This window comes from Pteropus medius, unplaced genomic scaffold, assembly GCF_902729225.1.
Source record: "Pteropus medius unplaced genomic scaffold, Ma_sr-lr_union100, whole genome shotgun sequence".
NCBI lineage: Eukaryota > Metazoa > Chordata > Mammalia > Chiroptera > Pteropodidae > Pteropus > Pteropus medius.
The window spans coordinates 10,211,303-10,234,886 of NW_024355008.1; the positions used below are offsets into that span (position 1 = coordinate 10,211,303).

Consider the following 23,584-nt stretch of genomic DNA (forward strand, 5'->3'; position numbering starts at 1 on the left):
AAGAAGTAGCTGTATTTCTCTTGAAAATTAACTGTTTTTGATCTTATGATGTCCTTCAATGGCGAAACATATATTCTTAATTTCTTAACATTGTTACTAGAAAGTTTTGACCAAATGTGGGGTCCACATCTACTAAGAGTACATGACATCAAGAGAAGCACTGTCCTGGGGGTGACTCTATAGTATAGTGGTTAGCACATCTGCTTTACACGCAGAAGGTCCTGGGTTCGCACCGCAGGTGGAGCCACAGACCATATCCTGGGCGCTCCAGGCCACCTTACCCTGGGTGCACCAGGCCCCCAGGCCCTTGGTTGCTCGCTGAGAGCTTGTGGGAGGAGACGCCCTGACTTCAGAGATCCAGTTCTTAAGGGGAAATGGCAACATCTATAGATCAGGGGTGGGAGGGGATGGGATGAGACGGGATGGGACGGGAGGGGGAGTGGGGGAAGGAGGGATGAAATTAAAGAGGGAAAAGAAAAAAAAAAGAAAAAGAAAAGCACTATCCTTACTTGTGTATTATCGCCACTCAGGTTTCAATGGGATTCAGCATACTTTTTCTATGTTTTCTTTGCCCACATTTTCTTTCTATCTTCTTTCATCTTCTTGTGTTGCATATTTATGTAAGCCACCATAAATATGTTTTGAAACAAAGGAGCAATGCACATAAATAAAATATATTGAAAATTTGTCTTCCTAAGAGACATAAACGTGTTTTTAATGAAATGTAGTTGGATATTTTTCTCCTTCAATTTACTTTGCTCCATTCTCAGAGGTATTTTCAAATAAATATGAAATAGTTCTTCATTTTGAGAGAAAGAGAGAAAGGAAGAGAATGGGAAATGATGAATTATAAAGATGGAGATGACTCTGAAAGCTAGGAATTGACATAAATACAAAACCATATTTAGTATGTGAAAATATTATATGCGATTGTGAGAACTCACTACAAGATAAGTTTTGTGAGGGTGAAGACCTTGTCTTGATCGTTCTTTGTATGTAGAATAGGTTGGGCACATGGTAGACCCTAAAACAATATATTTCAAACGTGTGAATATAACACACTTGGCATTAGGAGAACTGGGTTAATATCAAATAAATTATGTTGAATATTTAGTATGCAACTGCACGCATATACCTTTTGGACTCGGTTTCATAATTTATAAAAATGAAGCCATTAAATTATGTATTCATTAAGATTCTTGCCAACTCTAATATTCCATCCTGTGCATGCTACCCTTGTTAATTGTAGTGGCAGAGTTAAACATGTGAATGTTAGTATCTATAACAATTTGAATTTTTTTTTTCAAAATAGGCTATCAAGCTCCATCTTCAATAACCCTTGTAGATGTGAGTACATCGACTCCAAATGCCACCCCTCCAAGTGAGTATAGCAAGGCTTTCTACATATGATTCAAAAGAGACAACACACTCACAAGTTTTACTACAACCACAATAATGTTGGGATGTGAGCAAAAAGCTATATTTTTTCATTTGAAGTTGATATTTTGGTTTTGAGTTACTCTGTTGTAACTTGTAATCTGGTTACTATATATTGATATGACAATCACTATAATCTTAATAAGGGTTGGAGATTTGTCATCATACTGTAGCTCTCATCTGTCATGGGACTTTAAGGTAATATTTGTGTAATCTTGACAATACTCCCAGGGGTCTGAGTTAGTGACAAGAACAGAAAAAGGAAGCAAATCACTGACAAGTTGGCATTAAACACAAACTACAGAGCTTTTGCTTAATATGTTCCTGTGTAGGGAAGCACATTTTCAATTTCAGTTTTCTACAAAGTCACATAAATTAAAAATTCAGGACATCAAAGCAAAGTTAAATTTCAGCTTTATAAAAAGTTTGGATTTGGAAAATTTTGTCTTACAGCCAGCAATTCCAATGTGACTACCCAAGGCTTCAACTACTCCTGGACCTCCAGTGGGAAAGACACCAAAAACTGTAAGAATAACCATGAGTCTTCTGGGCATCATTCATACATCCAACATACATATCAAATTACTCTAATGTGCTTTGTTCATAATCATAGTAACAAATATTTACAAAGCACCTACCACATTAAAGCATTGATGTTGGAGCTGGACATACAACCATGAACAAACAAATCTCAGTTCCAAATTCTGGTGGAAGAGAAACAGACAAATGGTGATAAGTGAGACGGAAAAAATAAAGCAGTAAAGGGAAACAGTCAAAATCAAGGGTGAGGGGTGGGTTGCCATTTTAGGTAGAGTTGTCTTGAAAGGCTTTACTGAGGAAGGTGACAACTTAGTAAAGATATAACTAATGAAGGTGAAAGAGCAAGCTTTGAGTATATCTGGGAGAAGAGCAACCTAGCAGAATATACGTATCACTAATAAAGATCAAAGCAGGAGCCCAATGTGAGAAACAGAAATGGTTTGTTACTTTTAATCTGGCCAATGAACAGCAATAGTGTACCCTAATGCTGCTTTAGCAAGTATTGACAGGGTTCGAAGAGGAAATATGCTGTCTCTTAGTGTTTCTAAGACAAAGATCAGTGTTGTGGTGACATAGCAAAGGAGATGGCTGAAGCAAAGAAAAACAAAGACCGTGGATGCCACAGGGGTGGAGCTCTGAATTTAACCACTAGGCCCTTGGCCACAAGAGTAAATATGTGGTTTTTGTTTTTGTTTTTGTTTTGAAAGCATTTAAATTGTACATTTAAAACCTTTCAAAGTATTTTGTGCCCATTAGCTCAGTCATCTCCCTGGTGGAAACTTATCCTTAGAAAATAAATGAGAGACAAGAAACGTATGATATTGTTCTTTGTGGCATTATTTATTTCAACTCTTTTATGAACATTATGTTCATAGATTTGGGTTAATCATAATTTTTAATTCATGATATACGTTCATCATTAGTCTGTGCATGACCCTTTATAATTTAATGTAATATATTTCTTTTAATAAATATGTGAATAATATACAGTTGACTCTTGACCAACACAGGTTTGAACTATGTGGGTCTACTTATATGTGGATTTTTTTCAATAAATACACACAGTACTGTAAATATATTTTCTCTTCCTTATGATTTTCTTAATATTTTCTTTCTTTTAGCTTACTTTATGGTAAGAATACAGTATATAATACATATAACATACGAAGTGTGCGTAATCAACTATTTATGTCATCAGTAAGGCTTCTAGTTAGCAGTAGGCTATTAGCAGTTGTTTTTGAGGAGTCAAAAGTTATATGTGAATTTTCAGCTGTGCAGGATTCAGTGCCACTAACCCCCGATTGCTCAAGTGTCAACGGTAATGAACACCTGTAAACTCAATGTCCAAACACAAGACTGAAAAGGCAGTATCAGAAGAGAGAGAACACAAAGAGATCCATCCACTAATAAGTGGAACTTAGATTGTATATCAAAGGTGGCATGACAGATTACTGTGAAAAGAAGAAACTGTTCAGCAAAGGACCTAAAAACATTGATTGTTTATAAGAAAAAAAGCATGATAATGTTTCCCTACCATGCACATTACACAAAAATAAACTCCATATACTTTAAGTTCTTTATGTCAAAAGCTAAACATTAAAATATGTAATGAAATAAAGGTTCTTCCTGGCTTTGGGGTAGGAAAGGGCTTAAAGAAGAGATATAAAGCACTTATCATAAAAAAGATTGAAAATACAGAATAGAATAAGTTAAGGAACATATTTTTCATCAAAAGGCACCTCAAAGAAAGTAAAAGAAGAAGGCTGTAATCTGGGAGAAGATATTTGCCACAAAGGTAATTGAAAAAGGATTAAGAATATGTAATTCACAAAGGATCAAACTTTATATCAAGAGTATAGAAAGAATGTCTACAAGTCAGTAAGAAAAAAAGGCAAAAAGCAGTAGAAAATGAGCAAACAGACATATCAGCAATCATGAAACACAAGTGGCTAGAAAATATCTAAAGAGATGCTCAGTCTCTCTAGTAATTAGAAAATGCAAATGAAAACTAGAATCGGATAACCATTTTACATTAATCAACTGTCAAAATTTAAGAAGTCTGGAATTACCAAGTGTTATATGGAATGTAAAGAGATATAAGTTTGTATATGTTGCTGGCGAGAGAATAAATTGGTACCATCACTTTCCACCACTTTGGCCTTATGTTTTAAAGCTCAATATTTTCATACTTTGTAATACAACAATTCTACTCCTAGATATATACCACCTCCACACACATAAAAATGCTAGGACATGTATTCAGGAGACATGTACACAAATATTAGAGGAAAACACTATTTATAATAATAAAAATTATAAATGATCTAAATGATTAGAGCCAGGAGAATAGCTAGAGTACAGCATAGTCATATAATAAAATGTTATAGAGCAATGAAAAACAAATAAATGACAGCCATACAACAGCATGAATGAATCTGAGTAATGTCGTGTTCAGGCAAAAAAGCAAATGCAAGCAAAACATGGGAAACATGGCAGAGATGTCCTCAGATCTTTCCCCTTGAAACAACAATAAGCTGAAGATCTAAAACTCAACAAAAAAAAAAAAATACCCAACTGCACACCAGCACGTCTGAGTGTGAGATCTGCGCATAAGAGCTACCATAGGTCAGAACTTCAGGTGTCAGGTGGTAGACTGGGAGAAATAAAGAAGCCGCCTCTCGCAGTCTCAGGAGTTCTTTGCAGGAGGAGAGGGAGGGGAGAAAGTGCAGCGACTTCCCTTATCAGCCTGCCTGGAAGTGCTGGAACTTCTAGCAGTCAGCAGCAGGGCCCAGTAATCAGTACAAAAGGCAGAGAAGCGGGACGGGACCACAGAAAAACAACAGTTGATTTTTATCAGCCCCGGTTGCAAAACCAAGGCTGAGCCACAGACCCCACCCTCCCAACCCAGAGAGCCCCTCTTCCTATATCCGCCCAGACCCATCACCACAGAGCCCCAGGTGTGACCTTTATATAATAAATCTTCTTTCTGGAAAAACAACAGAATACACTTTCATTAATGCCCAGGCAGAGAAATAGTCCATTAGACACCATGAACAAACAAGATGACAAGTTGTCTCAGAAAAAAAAGAGAAAAATCTCCAGAAAATAAGCTTACAGACATAGAAATATGCGGCTTAAATGGTACTTCTGAAAAAAACTCAATGAGATCTAAAACAACTCAAATCAACAATTTTGGGAATTGAAAAAACAACTAGATGAGCAGAGCAAGGAGATCAAAACCCTCAAAAAGAACCCAATAGAACTTCTGGAAATGAAGAACACACTGCAAGAGTTGAAAAATGAAATAGCATGCTTGGGAAATAGAGTCGACCAAATGGAGGAAAGGATCAGCGACATCGAAGACAGAAAGCTAGACATAAATCAGAAGAAAGAACAGAGAAAATGAAAAATAAAAATAATGAAAGAGAAATTCAAGAACTAGCTGATACCATCAAGAGAGGAAACATAAGAATAATGGGCATTACCAAAGGCGAGATAAAGGAGCAGGGACTAGAAAGCATTTTTAGACAAATAGTGGATGAGAATTTCTCAAATCAAAGGAATGAGCTGGAGCTTGGAATTCAAAAAGTCAACAGAACACCCAATTATCTCAACCCAAAAAGGCTTTCACCAAGACACATTGTATTAAAGTTATCAAAAATCAATGACAAAGACAGAATTCTCAGGGCAGCCAGGGAGCAGAAAACGGAAACTTATAAAAGAAAACCCATTAGATTATCATTGGACTTCTCAGCGCAAACCATACAAGCTAGAAAGGACTGGAATCAAATATTTAAACTATTAAGAAAAAGGAACTACCAGCCTAGAATAATATTTCCAGCTAAGTTCTCTTTTAGATATGAAGGAGAAATCAAGACCTTTCTAGGCATACAAAAATTGAGGGAATTCTCCAATACAAGATCTGCACTACAGGAAATTCTGAAAGAGGTAAGCTCACCTAAAACAAAATGACAAAAAAAAAAAAACATAATTAGGAGTAAAGTGACTATCAGGCAAATAGAAGCAGAGGAGTACAACCCCTACTAAGAATAGGACATTATAAGCTTGAACATTAAGAAGAGAATTGCTAAGCAAGATAGTATTGAAAGTTCAGCATATATAGAGACAAACTGAGATAACAATGACTGAAAAGGGGAGGATTCAAAGATCCAAATTCGCAAAGAGGAAAAGAGATAAGGCACGTGCAGAAGAAAATGGAAGACTGTATATATATAATTATGCTTTTCATATTCATAATGGTAACCACACACCAAAGATTCAGAACTGAAATATATAACATAAAACAGGAAGAACCAGAGGCAAAACCCACAAAAGCCAACCAAAATAAAGAAAACAGAAACACAAAGACAAGGAAGCAATGGAAACACTGAGCTACCAAGAAAGCAAAAGATAAAATGGTTATAAGAAGACCTCATATTTCAATAATCACCCTAAATGTAAATGAACTGAACTCACCATTAAAAAGGCACAGAGTTGCAGAATGGATCAAAAAACAAAACCAAACAATATGCCGCATCCAGGAGACATATCTCAGCTCCAAAGACAAATATAGACTCAAAGTGAAAGAGTGGAAAATGATATTCCAAGCAAATGGCATTCAGAGAAAAGTGGGAATAGTGGTACTAATATCAGATGAAAAAGACTTCAAAATAAAAAAGATAAAGATACTGACGGACACTTCATAATGATAAAGGGAATCATGCACCAAGATGACATACCACTTATTAATATCTATGTTCCCAATCAAGGAGCCCCGAAATATGTAAAGCAATTACTAACAGAGCTAAAGGGAGAAACAGATGAACACATTCTCATAGTAGGGGACCCAAATACCTCACTGTCAGATATGGACAGATCATCCAAACAAAAACTCAATAAGGAAATAACATCCTTAAATGACACATTAGACCAACTGGACATAACTGACATTTACAGAACCTTCCATCCCAAAACAGCTGCTTATACATTCTTCTTTAGTGCACATGGGACATTCTCAAGAATTGACCACAAACAAGGACACAGAGATAGCCTCAACAAATATAAGAGGGTTGAAATCAAACCAATCGTAGTCTCTGATCATAATGCTTTGAAACTAGAGATCAACTGCAAAAAGAAATCAGGAAGAACCACAAATACATGGAGATTAAACAACATGCTACTGAAGAATAACTGGGTCAGAGAAGAAATAAAAAGGGAGATCAAGAGATACATAGAAGTGAATGATAATGATAGTACGACATATCAAAACTTTTGGGACATGGCAAAAACAGTCATAAGAAGAAAGTTCGTATCATTACAGGCCTACCTCCAAAAACAAGAACAAGTCCAGATAAACAACCTAATGCTTCATATTAAAGAACTAAAAAAAGGAAGAACAATGAGGCCTAAAGTCAGCAGAAGGAAAGAAATCATCAAAATTAGAGCAGAAATAAATGAATTTGAAAACGAAAACAATAGGAAAAGTAAGTGCAACAAAGAGCTGTCTCTTTGAGAAGATTAGGAAAACTGACAAACCCCTGGCTAGACTCACTAAAGAAAAAAGAGAAAGGACACAAATAAACAAAATCAGGGATGAAAGAGGGAAAATTATGACTGACATCACAACAATACAAAGAATCATGCAAGAATACTATGAAAAAGTATATCATAACTATTTTAATAACCTAGAAGAAATGAACCAGTGCTTAGAAAAATACGATCTTCCTAAACTGAATCAAGAAGATCTGGAAAATCTAAATAGACCGATCTGCAGTATGGTAATTGAAACAATCATCCAAAACCTACCAAAAAGTAAACACCCAGGACCAGATGGCTTCGCCAGTGAATTCTACCAAACATTCAAAGAAGATTTAATACCTATTCTCCTCAAACTCTTCCAAAAAAGTTGAAGAGGAGGCAATACTTTCTAACTCATTTTATGAGGCCAATATTAGCCCAATACCAAAATCTGGTAAAGATAACACAAAAAAAGAAAACTACAGACCAATATCACTCATGAACACAGATGCAAAAATCCTAAATAAGACACTAGCGAATCGAATACAGCGATATATTAAAAAGATTATACACCACGATCGAGTGGGCTTCATCCCAGAGGTACTGGAATGGTTCAACATACGCAAATCAATTAATGTGATACACCACGTAAACAAATTAAAAAATAAGAATCATGTGATCATATCAATAGATGCAGAAAAAGCCTTTGACAAGATACAGCATCCATTTATGATCAAAACACTTAACAAAATCAGCATAGAAGGAAAGTATCTTAACGTAAAAAAGACCATCTATGACAAACCCTCAGCCAACATTATACTTAATGGTGAAAAACTAAAAACCTTCCTTCTAAGATCAGGAACAAGGCAAGGCTGCCCCTACCGCCACCGTTATTCAATATAACATTGGAGGTCCTAGCGAGTGCAATCAGACAAGAGAAAGATATAAAAGGCATCCAAGTAGGAAACGAAGAAGTCAAACTGTCACTATTTGCGATGACATGATTCTCTATATAGAAAACCCTAAAGACTCCACAAGAACACTACTAGAAACAATAAGCAAATACAGTAAAATCTCTGGATAAAAAAATCAACGTTCAAAAATCCATAGTGTTTCTATACTCTAATAATGAAGTGTCAGAAAAAGAAGTGGAAAAGTAATTCTTTTTGCAATTGCAACAAAAAGAATGAAATACCTAGGAATAAATTTAACGAAACATGTGAAGGACCTATATAATGAAAACTATAAAACCCTATTAAAAGAAATTGAAGAAGATACAAAGAAATGTAAAGATATTCTGTGTTCTTGGATTGGAAGAATCAACATAGTTAAAATGACCATATTACCTAAAGCATTATACAGATTTAATGCAATCCCCATCAAAATCCCATCAGCATTTTTTAAAGAAATAGAACAAAAAATCATCAGATTTGGATGGAAGCCCAAAAGATCCCGAATTACCAAAGCCATCCTGAGAAAAAGAATGAGGCTGGACGCACCACTCTACCTGACCTCAAATTATACTGTAAAGCAACTGTAATCAAAACGGCACGATATCGGTAGCAAAACAAACACATGGACCAGTGGAACGGAATCGAGAGTGCAGACGTAAACCCAAATTTATATGGGCAAATACTTTTTGACAAAAAAGCCAAAAACATACAGTGGAGAAAGGAAAGCCTCTTCAATAAATGGTGCTGGGAAGATTGGAAGGCCACTTGCAAAAGAATGAAACTAGACTGTTGTCTTTCACCACACACCAAAATTAACTCAAAATGGATTAAGGACCTGAATATAAGACCAGAATCAATAAAATGCATAGAAGAAAACATAGGAACTAAACTCAAGGACCTTGGACTTGAAGAGGATTTTATGAATTTGACCTCAAAGGCAAGGAAAGTAAAAGCAAAAATAAATGAATGGGACTACATCAAAGTAAAATCGTCAACAAGGTAAAGAGACAACCATTTAAATGGGAAAATATATTTTCAAGCAACGCCTCTGATAAAGGAATAATATCCAAAATAAACAAAAAACTCACACGACTTAATAACAAGAAAACAAACGATCCAATCAAAACATGGGCAGAGGACCTGAACAGACACTTCCTCCTAGAAGACATACAAATGGCCAACAAATACTTGAAAATATGTTCAACATCGCTAGCTATTAGGGAAATGCAAATCAAAACCACAATGAGACAGCATCTCACACCTGTTAGAATAGCTGTTATTAACAGGACAAGTAATAACAAATGTTGGAGAGGATGCAGAGAAAAATGAACCCTCATACACTGCTGGTGGGACTGCAAATTGGTACAGCCAGTGTGGAAAACAGTATGGAGCTTCCTCAAAAAACAAAGAATTGATCTACTATGTGATCCAGCAATCACTCTACTGGGTATTTACCCCAATGACTTGAAAACTCATATCCGAAAATATATTTGCACATCAATGTTCATAGCAGCACTATTCACAGTGGCCAGGACATGGAAGCAACCGAAGTGTCCTACGATAGATGATTGGCTGAAGAAGCTGTGGTATATATATGCAATGGAATATTACTCAGCCATAAGAAGAGATGAAATACTGCCATTTGCGACAACATGGATGGACTTCGAGATAATCATGCTAAGTGAAATAAGTCAGACAGAAAAAGTTGAAAATCACATGATATCACTTACATGTGGGATATAAACCTAAAAGCAACAAATGAACAGGACAAACAGAGACTCAGGGACGTGGACAATTAACTAGTGGTTACCAGAGTGTAGGGAACAGAGGAGGAGGAAAGAGTTAGACAGGATAAAGAGAGTCAAATATAAGGAGTTTGAGAAAGGGTGAAATGGGTAAAAGGGATCAAATATATGGTAGCTGAAAGAAAGTAGTCTTTGGGTATAATCACACAATAGAATATATAGATGTTAAATTATAACGTATACCTGAAAATTATATAATTGTATTAACCAATGTTACCCTAATAAACTTTTTTTAAAAAGAAAATTCTAGTTGACGATATAAGGAATGATATTTTTTAAAGAAAATTTAAAAACAAGTACAACCAAACACCATATACATAGTATGTGAATATTTAAATATACATAGTATATGATTATTTAAAAATTAAGTAAACGAATGATAGACACAACACTCACAACACTGTTTGATTTTGAACGACCATACCAGAGATGGGACAGGAGTAAACATTTGTAATGTTATTTACAATAACCAAAAAAATCTGTGTGTATGAGAGTGAGGGTGAGGGAGTGTTTAGGAAGAATATGTTCAATAATAAGAGATTATGGAATAGGATGACATATTAACTCAATGAACTATTATGAAGCCAATTAAAACAATAACCAAAAAGTACTAATATTGCCAATATATCTTATTATATAGGCAAGGCTATGAGCTGGAAAATTTTTACCAATTTGATATAAATTGAGAATAAAAGTATTAGACTGAGAATGAAAGTCCATACTTAATAGATTAATATTTATCCCATATGATGTTAACATAAAATTGAGTTGTTTGTAATAAACTATGCTGAAACTCTACCTACATTAATTTGTCATCTTTTATTCTGGATATTATACAAATAAATTCCATGTGATTTTTGTTTAACTGTTTGCTTACCTGTCTTCCTAGTGCCTAAGATAATCCCTGGCATAAGGTTAATGCTCAACAAGTATTGTTGAACAGATAAATGAAATAATACTTGCTGGTTACAAGGGAAAATTATGTAACAGTGGGGATAAAAGTTTATTGAATAATATTATAGAAGAAAGCTGAACTCCAGCTTAAATATACATTCCCATATTCTAATTCTCAGCATAATACTCGTCTGATGTTTTTTCTTTGTTTATTTGTGTATTGAAATTTTACTAGAATGTAAGATACACAATAACAGGGACCTAAACCTTTTTTCTGTCTTGTTCATTTTAGTATCCTAATGTCTATAACAATAGCAGGCATATAATAGGTGCTCAGCCAATATTTCTTAAATAATTGAAAGAATATGTGTACATATGGGCAAGTACAAGAAAGAAAACACTCAGAAATAATCTGCTTAATTGGAATTTTTGAACTTATTTGTTTGCTTTATTTAAATCATAGCTATAATACTATGTTTGCCAGGAATAAAAAAGAAAACCTTTCTTCCCATGCATCACATCAATATGATGCATACAGGCCACCCAAGGTACTTTTTACCTCAGAAACTGGTAAACTAAAAGGGACTTGCTTGAAAGTGCTTTATAATTTATACAAGTATATTCTTGGTCTTTTTAATAGATTTCGTAATGAAATGAACTATTATAATCCTTCATATTTTCTATCTTTCTCCAATTGAAAACTTCATTTATCGTCTCACAGCTCTTTATCATTTTTACCATTAAAATAGCCTTAGAAATTGTGAACTCCGGAAAGTGACTTTAAAACTCAACAAACAATTTTTTCCCAACAGTGAAAACCCACATTCTTACATATGCAAGAATAAGAGGATATGGTTAACTAATTGCTATTTTTTATCCATAAACTTAGAGAAAAGTTTCCTACAGTCAGTTCTATTTATAATCATCGACAAAAAGACATTATGATCCAATAAGTGAATATTGATTGCTCATTCCCAAACTGTTTTTGAAACATATTTCTACTCGTTGGATTAGACTGCAATGTGACATCCAGTATTAGGTGATGCATTTGATAAAGCTCGGGACAGGCATTGACAATGGGATTTTTTTTCTTTCAGTATGTTTAATAGATTTATGAAATATTCAGAAACAGAAAAAGAGTGATAATGGGCTGATTTCTGGTGAAATAAGCCCACTAGCAGTGTTTTTAGTGCCCTTGCTATTTTTTTTATTAGTTTCAGGTTTACAGTACATTGGTTAGACATTTATATAGTTTATGAGATGATCCCCCAGATTATTCTAACACCCGTTCGGCTCTACACGTAGCCATTACAATACTATCGATGATATTCCCTATACTCTACTCTACATCCCTGTGACTATTTTTTAACTACTAATTTGTACCTAACTTAACTCTTTACTTTTTTGTCCCAGCCTCCCACAGCCACTCTCCTCTGGCCATCACCAGAATGTCCTCTGTATCTGTGCATCTGTTTTCGTTCAGTTTCTTCTTTTTGTTCCTTAGATTCTGCATCTAAGTGAGATCATATGGTATTTATCTTTCTCTGTCTGGCTTATTTTACTCAGCATAATAACCTCTAGTTCCATCCATGTCATCGTAAATGGTAGGATTTCATTTTTTTATGGCTGAGTAATATTTCATTGTATATATGTACCATAATTTTTTTATCCAATCTTCTGTTGATGGGCATTTAGGTTGCTTCCGTATCTTGGCTGTTGTGAAAAGCACTGCCAGGAATGAAGGGCTACGTAGATCTTTATGAATTAGTGTTTTGATTTCCTTTGGATAAATACTCAGAAGTGCAAGTGCTGTTTACGATCATGTTATATATTTGTTCATATATGCATTTTGTGTAGCTCATATATATTTGAATGTCTCCAGAAGGTTCTGAGTGCATTGCATGTACACTAAATTTATAAATATATGTTTTAATGTATTTTTTGTCATTTTATCTACTTAAAGAGGTCTAAGCTGGGATTTAAGAATATTGGAATCTAATCATAGTTCAGCTATTAAGTTTCCCACAGTCTGGAACAGAAATGTTTATTTTACTTTAACTACCCACCTTTGGAATGAGGATGCCAAATCTGATCAAATAAATGCTCAAAATTTATAAAGTTAATAATATCCAGGGACATATTTTCACCCTGACACTCAGATGATCAGGCCATGAAGTAGAAAATTGAAGCTTAATTGATTTTTTCATTCTGTTTTTCCCTATCATTCATCTGGTCCACTGGAGCCTAAAGCCACATTTAATAAGTCATTCTGTCTAAGTTGGACAAGTAGAAAAACAATATGAATTTCCATGGGCCCCTATGCCTCAAACTTGCCCCATTACCAAAATCAACAAACTTATTATCAGTATACACACACACCTGGGACTCAGAGAACCTCTTATTGACCTCATATGGGGTCTTATTCTGTTCTTTGACCATGTATTTATTATCCTTCAAATTTTACATACTCTTTTTAAATCTTAAAGACACATTACTTATCTGGTCCCTGGTCCTGTCTGGTTCTCCTCAGGCTTTTGGCAGCTGTGCCTATTAATTTCGTAAGAACCCTTCTACTTTCCATAAGCAGGGGTTAAAGAATGGCTAAAGTTGAGGGACTGAGGTTCAATAGCAGGGACATAGCAATGAGAGAACCCACAGCTCCTATTTCAGTCTGCATGAGAATCTTGTCTTTCTGTTCCCTGTTGGCTGGAATACCGATTCTCTAAAGTCACCACACTTGTCCCCGAATTCTAAAATCATATATGTCTCATATTACACCTTAATCCATTTTCCTTTTCTCTAAAATGCTTTTCTCCCATTCTGTCACCCAGTTCCTGATTAGGTCAGTCTCAAATTGAAAATTTATTTCTCTGATTTAAAATTCTATCTTTTGTTAAAATATCAACTTTGGGGGGCTTCTCCACAGCTAGCACATAAGCCTCACACTTCAAAAGCCCATGTGTGCCATCTTCATGGTCAGGAAGAACATGAGGGTACCATCTATGGACTAGATGATCATGGCAAGAGTAGACACTGTAGCTAATGCCAGCATGTATGTCTGGTAGAAGAAGTAGTGCTGGCCCAGTCTATATTCACCTCGAAGAGGAAAATGGAGCAGAAGACCAAGGTCACTGAGATCTCTGTATCTATAGATATTGCTTGCCACCTATGTCATCCTAGGACAAAATCAAGGACAGAAAATTTAGAGTGACATAATGAAGATTGGAAAACCAAGAAAAGTTCTGGAAATATAATAATTATGCCAGAATTTCAGAGAGATTCAGTTTGCAACAAGAATAAAGAAGTTATCTGTGGTTTCATGAAAAGAGGAGCTGCTGAACTTCAGATAATCACAGATATTGATATGAAACTAAGAAGATTTTCCTACAAAAAGAAAAGATTTCTAATATGTCATAATATTATAGACTGGTTATAGATGGATGTCTAAAGAAGTTATTGCAAACAAATGAAAACTACTATGCTATTGAAGCTGATCCTATTTTTACCATAGAATACCCTCTTATGGTGGAATGATAGGCTAAGTCACATCGTTTCCTTGCTGAACAAGCTTTACCAAAAGTTAAATTTACAGAAACCATGGAAGAAACCAAGGTTATGCTCAAGAGAGGATATAAGAATTTATCTGAGAAACTCCAACAACATAGTACCCCTCTGTTTATATTTTCGGTTGATGTTAGTGATACACTAGAAGAGGTTATCCATAAAGTTGGTGTTTACCACCCAAATGTCAAAGTTGTGTTCATTCGTGGATTTTGATGAAAACGGGTGCTCAAAGGATTTAAAGGAGATTTAACTCTTGTATTTAACAAACATGATGATGCCTTGAAGACCATAGACTGTTTCAATAAATTAAAAGACAATAGCAACACAATTCTGCTGAGACTCTCAAGGAGACTTAAAAATGGCAGATAGAGTAATCCATGTGGAATGTATTCTAAAAATTGGATTTTTAAATAATAGAATGTAGAAACTTTTAGAAAAGTATTGTTTTAGTGAAAGATGAATCATTGGAGGCAGCCAACTCTATTTTACTGATGATTCTATAAACAATCATTCTTCAGGAAGACCTCCCTCCTGTGGGAGCAATTGATGCAAGAATTGTTTATCTCTTCGTCTTGCTGAAAAACTCTTATTTATAATAAACTCTTATTCTTGCTCTTGAAATTTTTCCTTTAAATTACTCAGGTATTTTCAAACATATCGAATCTATCAACTGGAAGTTCTTCACTTTTGTCAATGCATTCCCCCACTGTATTTTTTAAACAAAGTTAAAAGAGAAATCTTAAGACCAAAATTAGAAAAAGTAATCCCCTACTTTTCCAAAATAGATTTTTGTAGTTTAATTCTATCACGCATTTTTGAGGTTCCTTTTTTACACTTGAAAAATTCCTCACAATCTAAAAATAACTTTTATAAAATGGTCAAATAATTTCCACGATTTTAAGTACTGCCGTTTTTGTAATTTGAATGGGGCATGCTGATGGTGTCCCTATCTCCTGAAACTGTGTTATACTTTGTTATTTTATTTGGAGAGAATCAATATTGACCAGAAAAGACTGGCACTCTGTATATGGTAAACAACAACAACAACAAACTGTTGGTGTCCGCATGTAATCGATCATTGCTAAATGTTTTTTATTGACCTGCTGATAAATATGAAATGGAAAATCTATTTTCTTAATACCCATTTTGCTCAAAGGGATAGCACTTGTTCAACCACTTATATCTTAGCATAAATTAATTTATACTTTTCTTTCTTACAAATAAAATTGAAAGAGATAAGATGTAAAGGCATAAAACTCTAAAAGTAGGAAGAAAGGGAGATACAATATTGGGCAAATAAACCTGTAAAGTTATCCAGAACAAACTACCTTCTTCATAATTTTACCTGAATCCAGGCATGTTCCCAATTTATTTTTATAGTTGTTTCTCTTTGTCAATCAAATTCCTGACTTAATGGCTTAATCATTAAAAACGATCATTAGAAAAATACTCCATCAACATCTATAGACCCTGGTATTCCATCTAAAATAAAAAAATGGTGGAAATCACAGATGCAGGGTTAGAAAAATTATATTGAAGATAAGAACACCTCCTTGGCCTAATTGAACTCAAAATAGCTGTTCACAAAACCAACCTTATCTGTGGGGTAACTCCACGTGGAAGTAGCTATGACAGGTTGCCCTGTGAGCAATCCCTAGAAAGCATTGCTATACTTTGTCTGAATGCAACTGCTCTTGGCTTTCATGGGGAAACTAAGAAAGGGGAGGACAAAAGGTTTTTTTTAATGTTTCTTTTATTTCATTTTGGTTTTGCTTATTTGTTTGGTCTGGACACACAAGAAAGCACTTAGCTTGGAAAATTATTCATGCTAATATATTAAATAAATGAGCATACTACTCATGTACTACTATAGTTATTTTACTTTATATCACATTATAGGCCTATTACCAAATACAGATATGTGGAGTTTGGCCAAGAAGTGGATTTTTCTTGGCAGAGATGAGGAACTAAACAAAATGAGCTTATAAATCAATTTCAAAAGCCATATGTGTCGCCCAAGTTGGCTGCCATCCGCTCATGGGGATGTTTTGCCTCCAAATGCATCAAAAAGACTTACCCAGCAGCTAATAGACCTGTGGCCATAGGGGTCTGATAATTCTCTTTTGACACAGTTCAGTTTCCACAGTTGAACAGGAATGTCAGCTTACACACAAATATAAACTACTTTGTTTACTTGCGCATGTTCTACCAAGGTCTTCACAGTCCTATTGGCACCTTTTAATGACCAAAGGCCACCATTATACACCAGGGCTTTCATTCTTTCTTATTGTTTTAAATCATCTATGGGATGAACATGAGAATATTCACAACACATTCTCTGTGGTTGGAAGAATCTCTCCTAGCATTTTCCCTTCATTCCTTCTTCTTTCTTCTAAGTGGCTATAATCAAAACCTTCCCAATTAGTGATGTCTGAACCACAAGCGTACCTCCAACTCCCACTTTATTTTGGGACATTCTAATATGTGCTTTGAATAGTTCAATTATCTTGCTTTAAATGTTCATTTGTATTTATTTTTAATAATTATTAGATTCAATTAAAGGTCTAGAAGAGAAAATAACTAGTCTTATACAAATCAATTCTTCTAATATGTGCTTCCTTTATCAGCTTCATGGATGCCCAGTGAAATGTACAGTCCATTCCCCTCAAACGTAGGCTCAACACTTCATGGTGAGTATTTGGGGAAGATTTAGGGTCAGGAAAGGCAGTGGTCTGCTCCATCTGGGCAGAGATAAAAGAGTAATATTTGATAAGAAGCCAATCTCAGATAAGTATTTAAAAGTGCATTTTGATGATGAAAATAACAATGAATGAAACCAATATCTTTCCAAGTCACTCAAAGAAGATAGAAACCAAGTTTTAGATTTTTCTCTATTTTATTTCAAAATTAAATTTATATAACAGCTGTTTTGGCCAATCGAATTCATTAAAAATGCATTTTAAGTTTTATTTTTCCATTGGAAAATGGAATGATTTGTCAACATGGATTTATTTATCTACTCAAATATTGAAACGGATTTTTTTATTGGCTTTTTCAAGCACATTAGAGTGGGGAGAATCACTGTTTTGATTGGCTGGACCTCTGATACCCTGAAAAATAGGGGTATGCCTCATCTTTCCATGACTGCAACTTAAGACATTTTCCCATAACTACTTAAATTTCTCATGGAGATTTTTTTAGCAGATATCATTTTGCTGTTTATGCTGAACACTTTCTCTTTTTTCTATAAACCAATAGGAAGTTTTACTTCTTTGGTAGCCATTAAACAGATCTTAGGATCCTAACCTTGCTGTAAATTGTCCTTAGTAAACTCTACACATTTTTTTAGGAGTCTTTGAGCCATTCAAATTGAGCTCTTCCTAATAGCAGGTGAAATCCAATCATGATTTTCCATCATTTTTTCAGGTTGAGATAACTATTAGGATTAGTTTAGATATCCCCTTTGTATACCTAGGTGATGTCTTCACCAGCACATCCAAAGCATTGTCAAGTATTCTCACAACTGCCAATGGATCTACTGAAAATATTCAGATCCATATCACTGGTAAGTCATTTGCCATTTATTTTTTTTGGATTTTATGTTTTACTCACTCAACAAATATTTAGATTGCGTACCACTTGCCACGCACTATGCTAGATATTTAGTATACACTGGCCTCCTGAAGATTATAATCTATTAGAGATAATATACAGTAAATAAGTAATCATACAATTAAATTTCCAAAATGCTATGATATAGTACAAGGTGTTGTCAAAGTCTAATAGAAAAAATCTATTTTTAATTAGGGAACAAGAAAGGGTTCTCTGAGAATAAATTTAAATTAAAATACAAAAAAAAAAAAGAATAAAAATTAACCAAGTAAAAAGTAGTGAGAAGAATTTCAATCTTGTAAAAATGGAGTCTGAGGCAAGAAAGAGATCACTAGAACAAAGAGAATTCCTATAATTCAACTAATAAAATTTTATCAGTGCTAAATGTAATCTCTTGTTTTGTATCATAAGAGAGCAAAGGACTCAATAAAGTTAGGACCCTCCCAATGCTGGTCTTGATTGTAAATTCAGATGCATAATCAACTCTTTCACTTCAAGATATACTCACTTGATGGATTAACACTTCACTTGGGTACTCAGCTTACTTCATATTGAAGGTCATGAGGTCTTCAGATTATTAGAGCATCATCCTGTATACAACGTGTCAACAGAATTGCAAACTGATATCCTACCAATATCTCTTTAAGACATTAGTGCCTTCAAGAACTGCCTACTTTAGAGATAGGGCAAGATTGGAGCTCTGCTTCTACATTAAGACATTCCTGAAGTCAGTGGTCTCCCTTTCTATATTTAGTTGGGAGAAAATTTGTAAACATTGATATAACACCCATTTAATAACTTTTGTCCTTCCATTTCTCTAAAACTTTGGGGGCAAATGTTATATCCCACCATATTACTAATAAAGTTGACTCAACTAAAATGGAACTTTATGTAGTCCTGACTTGACCATCTGTATGATTGTTTATTTTGTGATTGCGATACTCTAATGATTTGAATTACTATGTACTCTCTAGCCACTTGTCAATACATAATCTCATATGGTTATATATTATAGAACTACATGAGTTTCCAGGGTACCTTCAGTGTATGTGTGTTGTAAAAAGAAAAATCTTCCACACTGATAACCACTGTTAACATGACCACATCACATGGCTGCAGTTCAAACTATGTAAACATAGAAAAGATTTGCTAACTAATGTTTTAAATCCAGTTTTTTAGACGCGTACGATTTTTCTTTTAAACTTTGCTGTATAAAAAGCAATGTAGCAAATCTAGGCACTAAAAGAAATTAAAAACCTTAGTCTCTACCTACAAGCAGTTTATAATGTAGTTGAAACTATAAAAGAAAATCAATCCAGGTAATTCTGATATAAAAATACACATTTGGCCCAAAAGATCTATGAAATCTAAAGAGCTAAAGATCTATTTGTAATCTATAAGAAATTTTACTGGAATGTTGTCAGAAATAACAAAAGCCTGGAAACAATTTAACCACCTAATATTAAGAAATCAATTAAATGAACTATGATAGATCCATACACTGGGAAACTAGCCAGTCACTTAATCGAATGAGGTAAATCTCTATATACTTCTTTAGAAAATATTCCAAGAACATTTTATAAGAGAAAAAAGCCAAGGGACAGAACAGTATGTATAGTGTACCTCCATTTGTAATAAAAGGGATATATATTCATGATATGTATATAAGTTTATGTATGCACAGAAAATTTCTGGTATTATATAATTAACTATTGAAAATTACGGCCGCTTGTGTAGGTAACTAGCACCTGAAGTAGTAAGGACACTTCTTTTTCATTATAGTTTTATATTTCTGTGCTCTTTGAATTTTAACATGATTATAAAATATTTTTGAAAAGGAAAAAGTTAAGTAACTATGTAATTATTAACAGTCCCTTTTATTTTCTGCCAGACAATCTTAGAACCAATCTTATTTCTTAGAGTTAATTTTCTTAACTCTTTCTTCATGTTAGAGAAAAAGTAAAAGCATCCAGAATATAGTATTATATTGTTTCTGGTCTAGAATCCAAATATTTGAAAGTCTTTGATTCATGAAGTTTCACCTGGTGTTCAAAAGTTAATGAATGAGCTGAGTATAAGTATAGTCAGCATAGATTGTAAAAATCAATCTATTAATTCCTCACCAATATAATTTTAGCCAGCACTTTACTTGCAACTTCCTCCCTTTTTAGATCATAAAAAGAGCAAAGCCAATGGTTTCAGTTTTACTCCTTTTGTCCCTTTTCCCCCTTTCTTTTGCTGAAATTGATAGGAGGAGATAGGAAGAAAAAGAAGGAAGGAGATAGAAAAGGATTAGAAAACCTCTACCCTCGATATGATTCCTCGAGTGACATTTGGATGAGAAGTCTTGGACAATAGTCCTTTCAACACTACAGCTCCATGGGTCTTAGCCAGGCCTTATCAGTTTTGGCCTTTCAGGGCTTTGGAATGTTATAATGCTTTTTACTCTTTCTTCCTCTGCCTAACACACTAATATTCCATAAAGCATTTAATGACTCCTTCAAGAATAAGAAAATCCAAAGCTAGACCATTATTTCACACATAAACTTTTCTTTACTGGAGTAAATTTGGAATACAAATTTATAGATTAGCATTTTTTTTAATTCCTTCTTACAAATAACATTTCATTGAATGCCAGGTGCCAGGCCTCGGGAAAATGAAAGAAAAAACCAGTTGTCGAACATTCTAACAAGAAAGACATTCATGTAAAAAAGTAATTGTATAAATGCCAAACCAGAAATGAGAATGAAGCATAGATATGATCTCAGAGCATAATTGTGTTCAATGAAGTTCCCTACGGTCCATGGAGAGAACATGTGACATGTAGGAGAAATAGTTCAATTGATCCTGGTTTCCAGTTGCCAAAGTTTGGCATTAAAGTTTCTCTCTCTTTACACCCTTTTCAGGTATTGTGGTTAATAGGCCCAAAGATGGAATGTCTTGGCCAGTTATTGTGGCAGCTTTGCTTTTTATTTGCCTGGTATTGTTTGGTCTTGGAGTGAGAAAATGGTGTCAATACCAAAGAGAAATGTGAGTATAATACTAAGATATGCAGAAACAGATACCTTTTCAGTACACAATATTCACTCAGCATGGTGTCCTTCTTAAATTTAACTGAGGAAATAAGGCCCAGAGGAAGCTCAGAGAGGCTATATAGCTTTCCCAGCTCCATGCAGTTTGGATTAGATGCACAACTTCTGACTTGATGTCCCCTCTACCTGCTTAAGCTGTAACATTCATCAGATGGAACAAGTCAGTGGGCATGAAATAAAAACTGAGTTTCCCCTCGCCTCAAAACTGAAAATAATTTTTCTTTTAACCTTCATTATTTTTTTTCATTTTCATGCATCTCTGAACTGCCTGAGCCAAGCCAGTCCTAGATGCTCAAGTGTGAAATTAAATGAGAAAGGTAATTTTAAGACATTTCCAGCTGCTTTTCAGCAGAATGAGCCTCTACTGTCCTTTTCCTTTTCCCCAGGGGGAAAAGAAAGTAAGCAGTTGGTTACCCTTTTTTTTGTCTTATTGAAATATTTTCCAGAACTTTTCTTCAGTTTGAACTGAGCTATCTGAAATGACATGTAAGGTTAAGCTCCAGTTCTCTGACTTGGATATTTTGAATCAGTACAGATTAGGTCATGATTAGAGGAAACCCTCATAATACATAGAGCTAATCTTTCTTGTATCTTACGAGTGCTATAGAAGATAACTTTGACCATTGTGCAATACTTTCCTCTCTTTTTCTTAGGGTATCTTTGAAGACTATAACCATGTGCAAGGAGTGTTTCATGGTGGATAAAACACTAAAATAATATTCAGAAATTCTGTTTTCTTGTCCAGTACTACATTTTGGCCACCATATGACCTTGAAAAATTCATCATTTCTCTGAAAAATAGAATTGCAAATTTCTTAGAATTGTATCTACATTTTGATATATATTGTCTCCACTAAGGTAATAGGCATTAGGGATTTGTATATGTAAATGAGAAAACGGGAGTCTGAAAATATGCGCTGATCTTTTTTGTTGTTCTGCATTCAAATGTCTGTGTTTTATAGAGATATGAGAGAGAGAGAGAGAGAGAGAGAGAGAGAGAGAGAGAAAGAGATTGAGAGAGAGAGAGAGAGATCTAGAGAAGTTAAGATACTATGGATTGACAGACAAGGGGTGGAGGAGTTTGAGTCACAGACATAAATATACTCACAGATATATTTCTGATTCTTAATATCAAGAGGGCTGGAGTATTTGTATAGCTGAACGCCAGACTCACCTGTATGTTTGATGCCTTTCAGACAAGAGATGAGTTGTGCTAACAAAGAACAGTACTTTATACAAAGATGACATTAAGAATGTTCACTGATTTAAAGAGAAGAGATTCAGTCTATGGCCATACTACCCTGAACAAGCCCTATTCCTTCTGATCTTGGAAGCTAAGCAGGGTTGGGCTTGGTTAGTACTTAAATGGGAGACCACTTAGGAAGTCCAGGTGCTGTAGGTGTAAAAATTAAAAATAAAAAAAAAATAAGGGATTGTAAATTGACGAGGTCCTTGCAATCTGTGAGGTCAACCAAGGATTGCCTCACCTAAAATAAATAAATAAAATAACATAAAAAAATAAAGAGAAGGGATTCAGGCATTATCCATCCAGTACCAACCAACTCAAGGATTCAGAAGAGCTTTACTTCCCACCTCAGCAGTATCCCCACAGTACACAATGAGTGAAGTCTGGGGGTATGGCTGGCAAAGGGACTGTTTGAAAAGCTTCAGTCTTTGGTTCTAGAATTTTAAATTTTTGTCTCTAGAGGAATGTTTTAATGAACATAAGAGGCTCATTTCTTCTTTCAGGAAGTAGTTGCCATGAAGAGTATAGATTCTGGTTAAAAGACTTGAATTGCTGGTCTGATTCTCTTGAGCAAGTTGCTTGAAACCTCTGAGCTACATTTTTATATGTTTAATGGTGACAGTAATAGTCAATTTCTAGATACAAATTAAATAATGTTATGATAAAAATGATTTGCAAATGATAAAATACCAGGCATAATTAATTAATTAATTGATTAATATTATCATCTTAGACTAACAAGCATAGGTTATGCCAGGAAAATTCTGGCATAGAATAGGCAACTAGTGGGATAATAGAGAACTAGTGGGGCATGTCTCCTCTTTTGCCATTTCCTACTTTAAATATATATATATATATATATATATATATATATATATATATATATCTCCTTTAATTACACCTTACATTCTTAGCACTGAAAAC

General features: G+C 34.5%; 1 protein-coding gene and 2 pseudogenes across 1 annotated transcript in view; all 3 read left to right on the forward strand.

Moving 5' to 3' along the window:
* Positions 1 to 23,584, forward strand: part of CD96 (CD96 molecule) — a 91,059-nt gene that overhangs the window by 66,145 nt on the left and 1,330 nt on the right. The window contains exons 9-13 of the mRNA XM_039856828.1: positions 1,313 to 1,381; positions 1,891 to 1,962; positions 17,338 to 17,400; positions 18,186 to 18,275; positions 21,229 to 21,352. Coding sequence (XP_039712762.1) covers positions 1,313 to 1,381; positions 1,891 to 1,962; positions 17,338 to 17,400; positions 18,186 to 18,275; positions 21,229 to 21,352 — 418 coding nt within the window. The remainder of the gene's footprint in view (positions 1 to 1,312; positions 1,382 to 1,890; positions 1,963 to 17,337; positions 17,401 to 18,185; positions 18,276 to 21,228; positions 21,353 to 23,584) is intronic.
* LOC120598081 (cytosolic 5'-nucleotidase 3A-like) lies at positions 14,134 to 15,213 on the forward strand (annotated as a pseudogene).
* Positions 22,698 to 22,816, forward strand: LOC120598243 (uncharacterized; annotated as a pseudogene).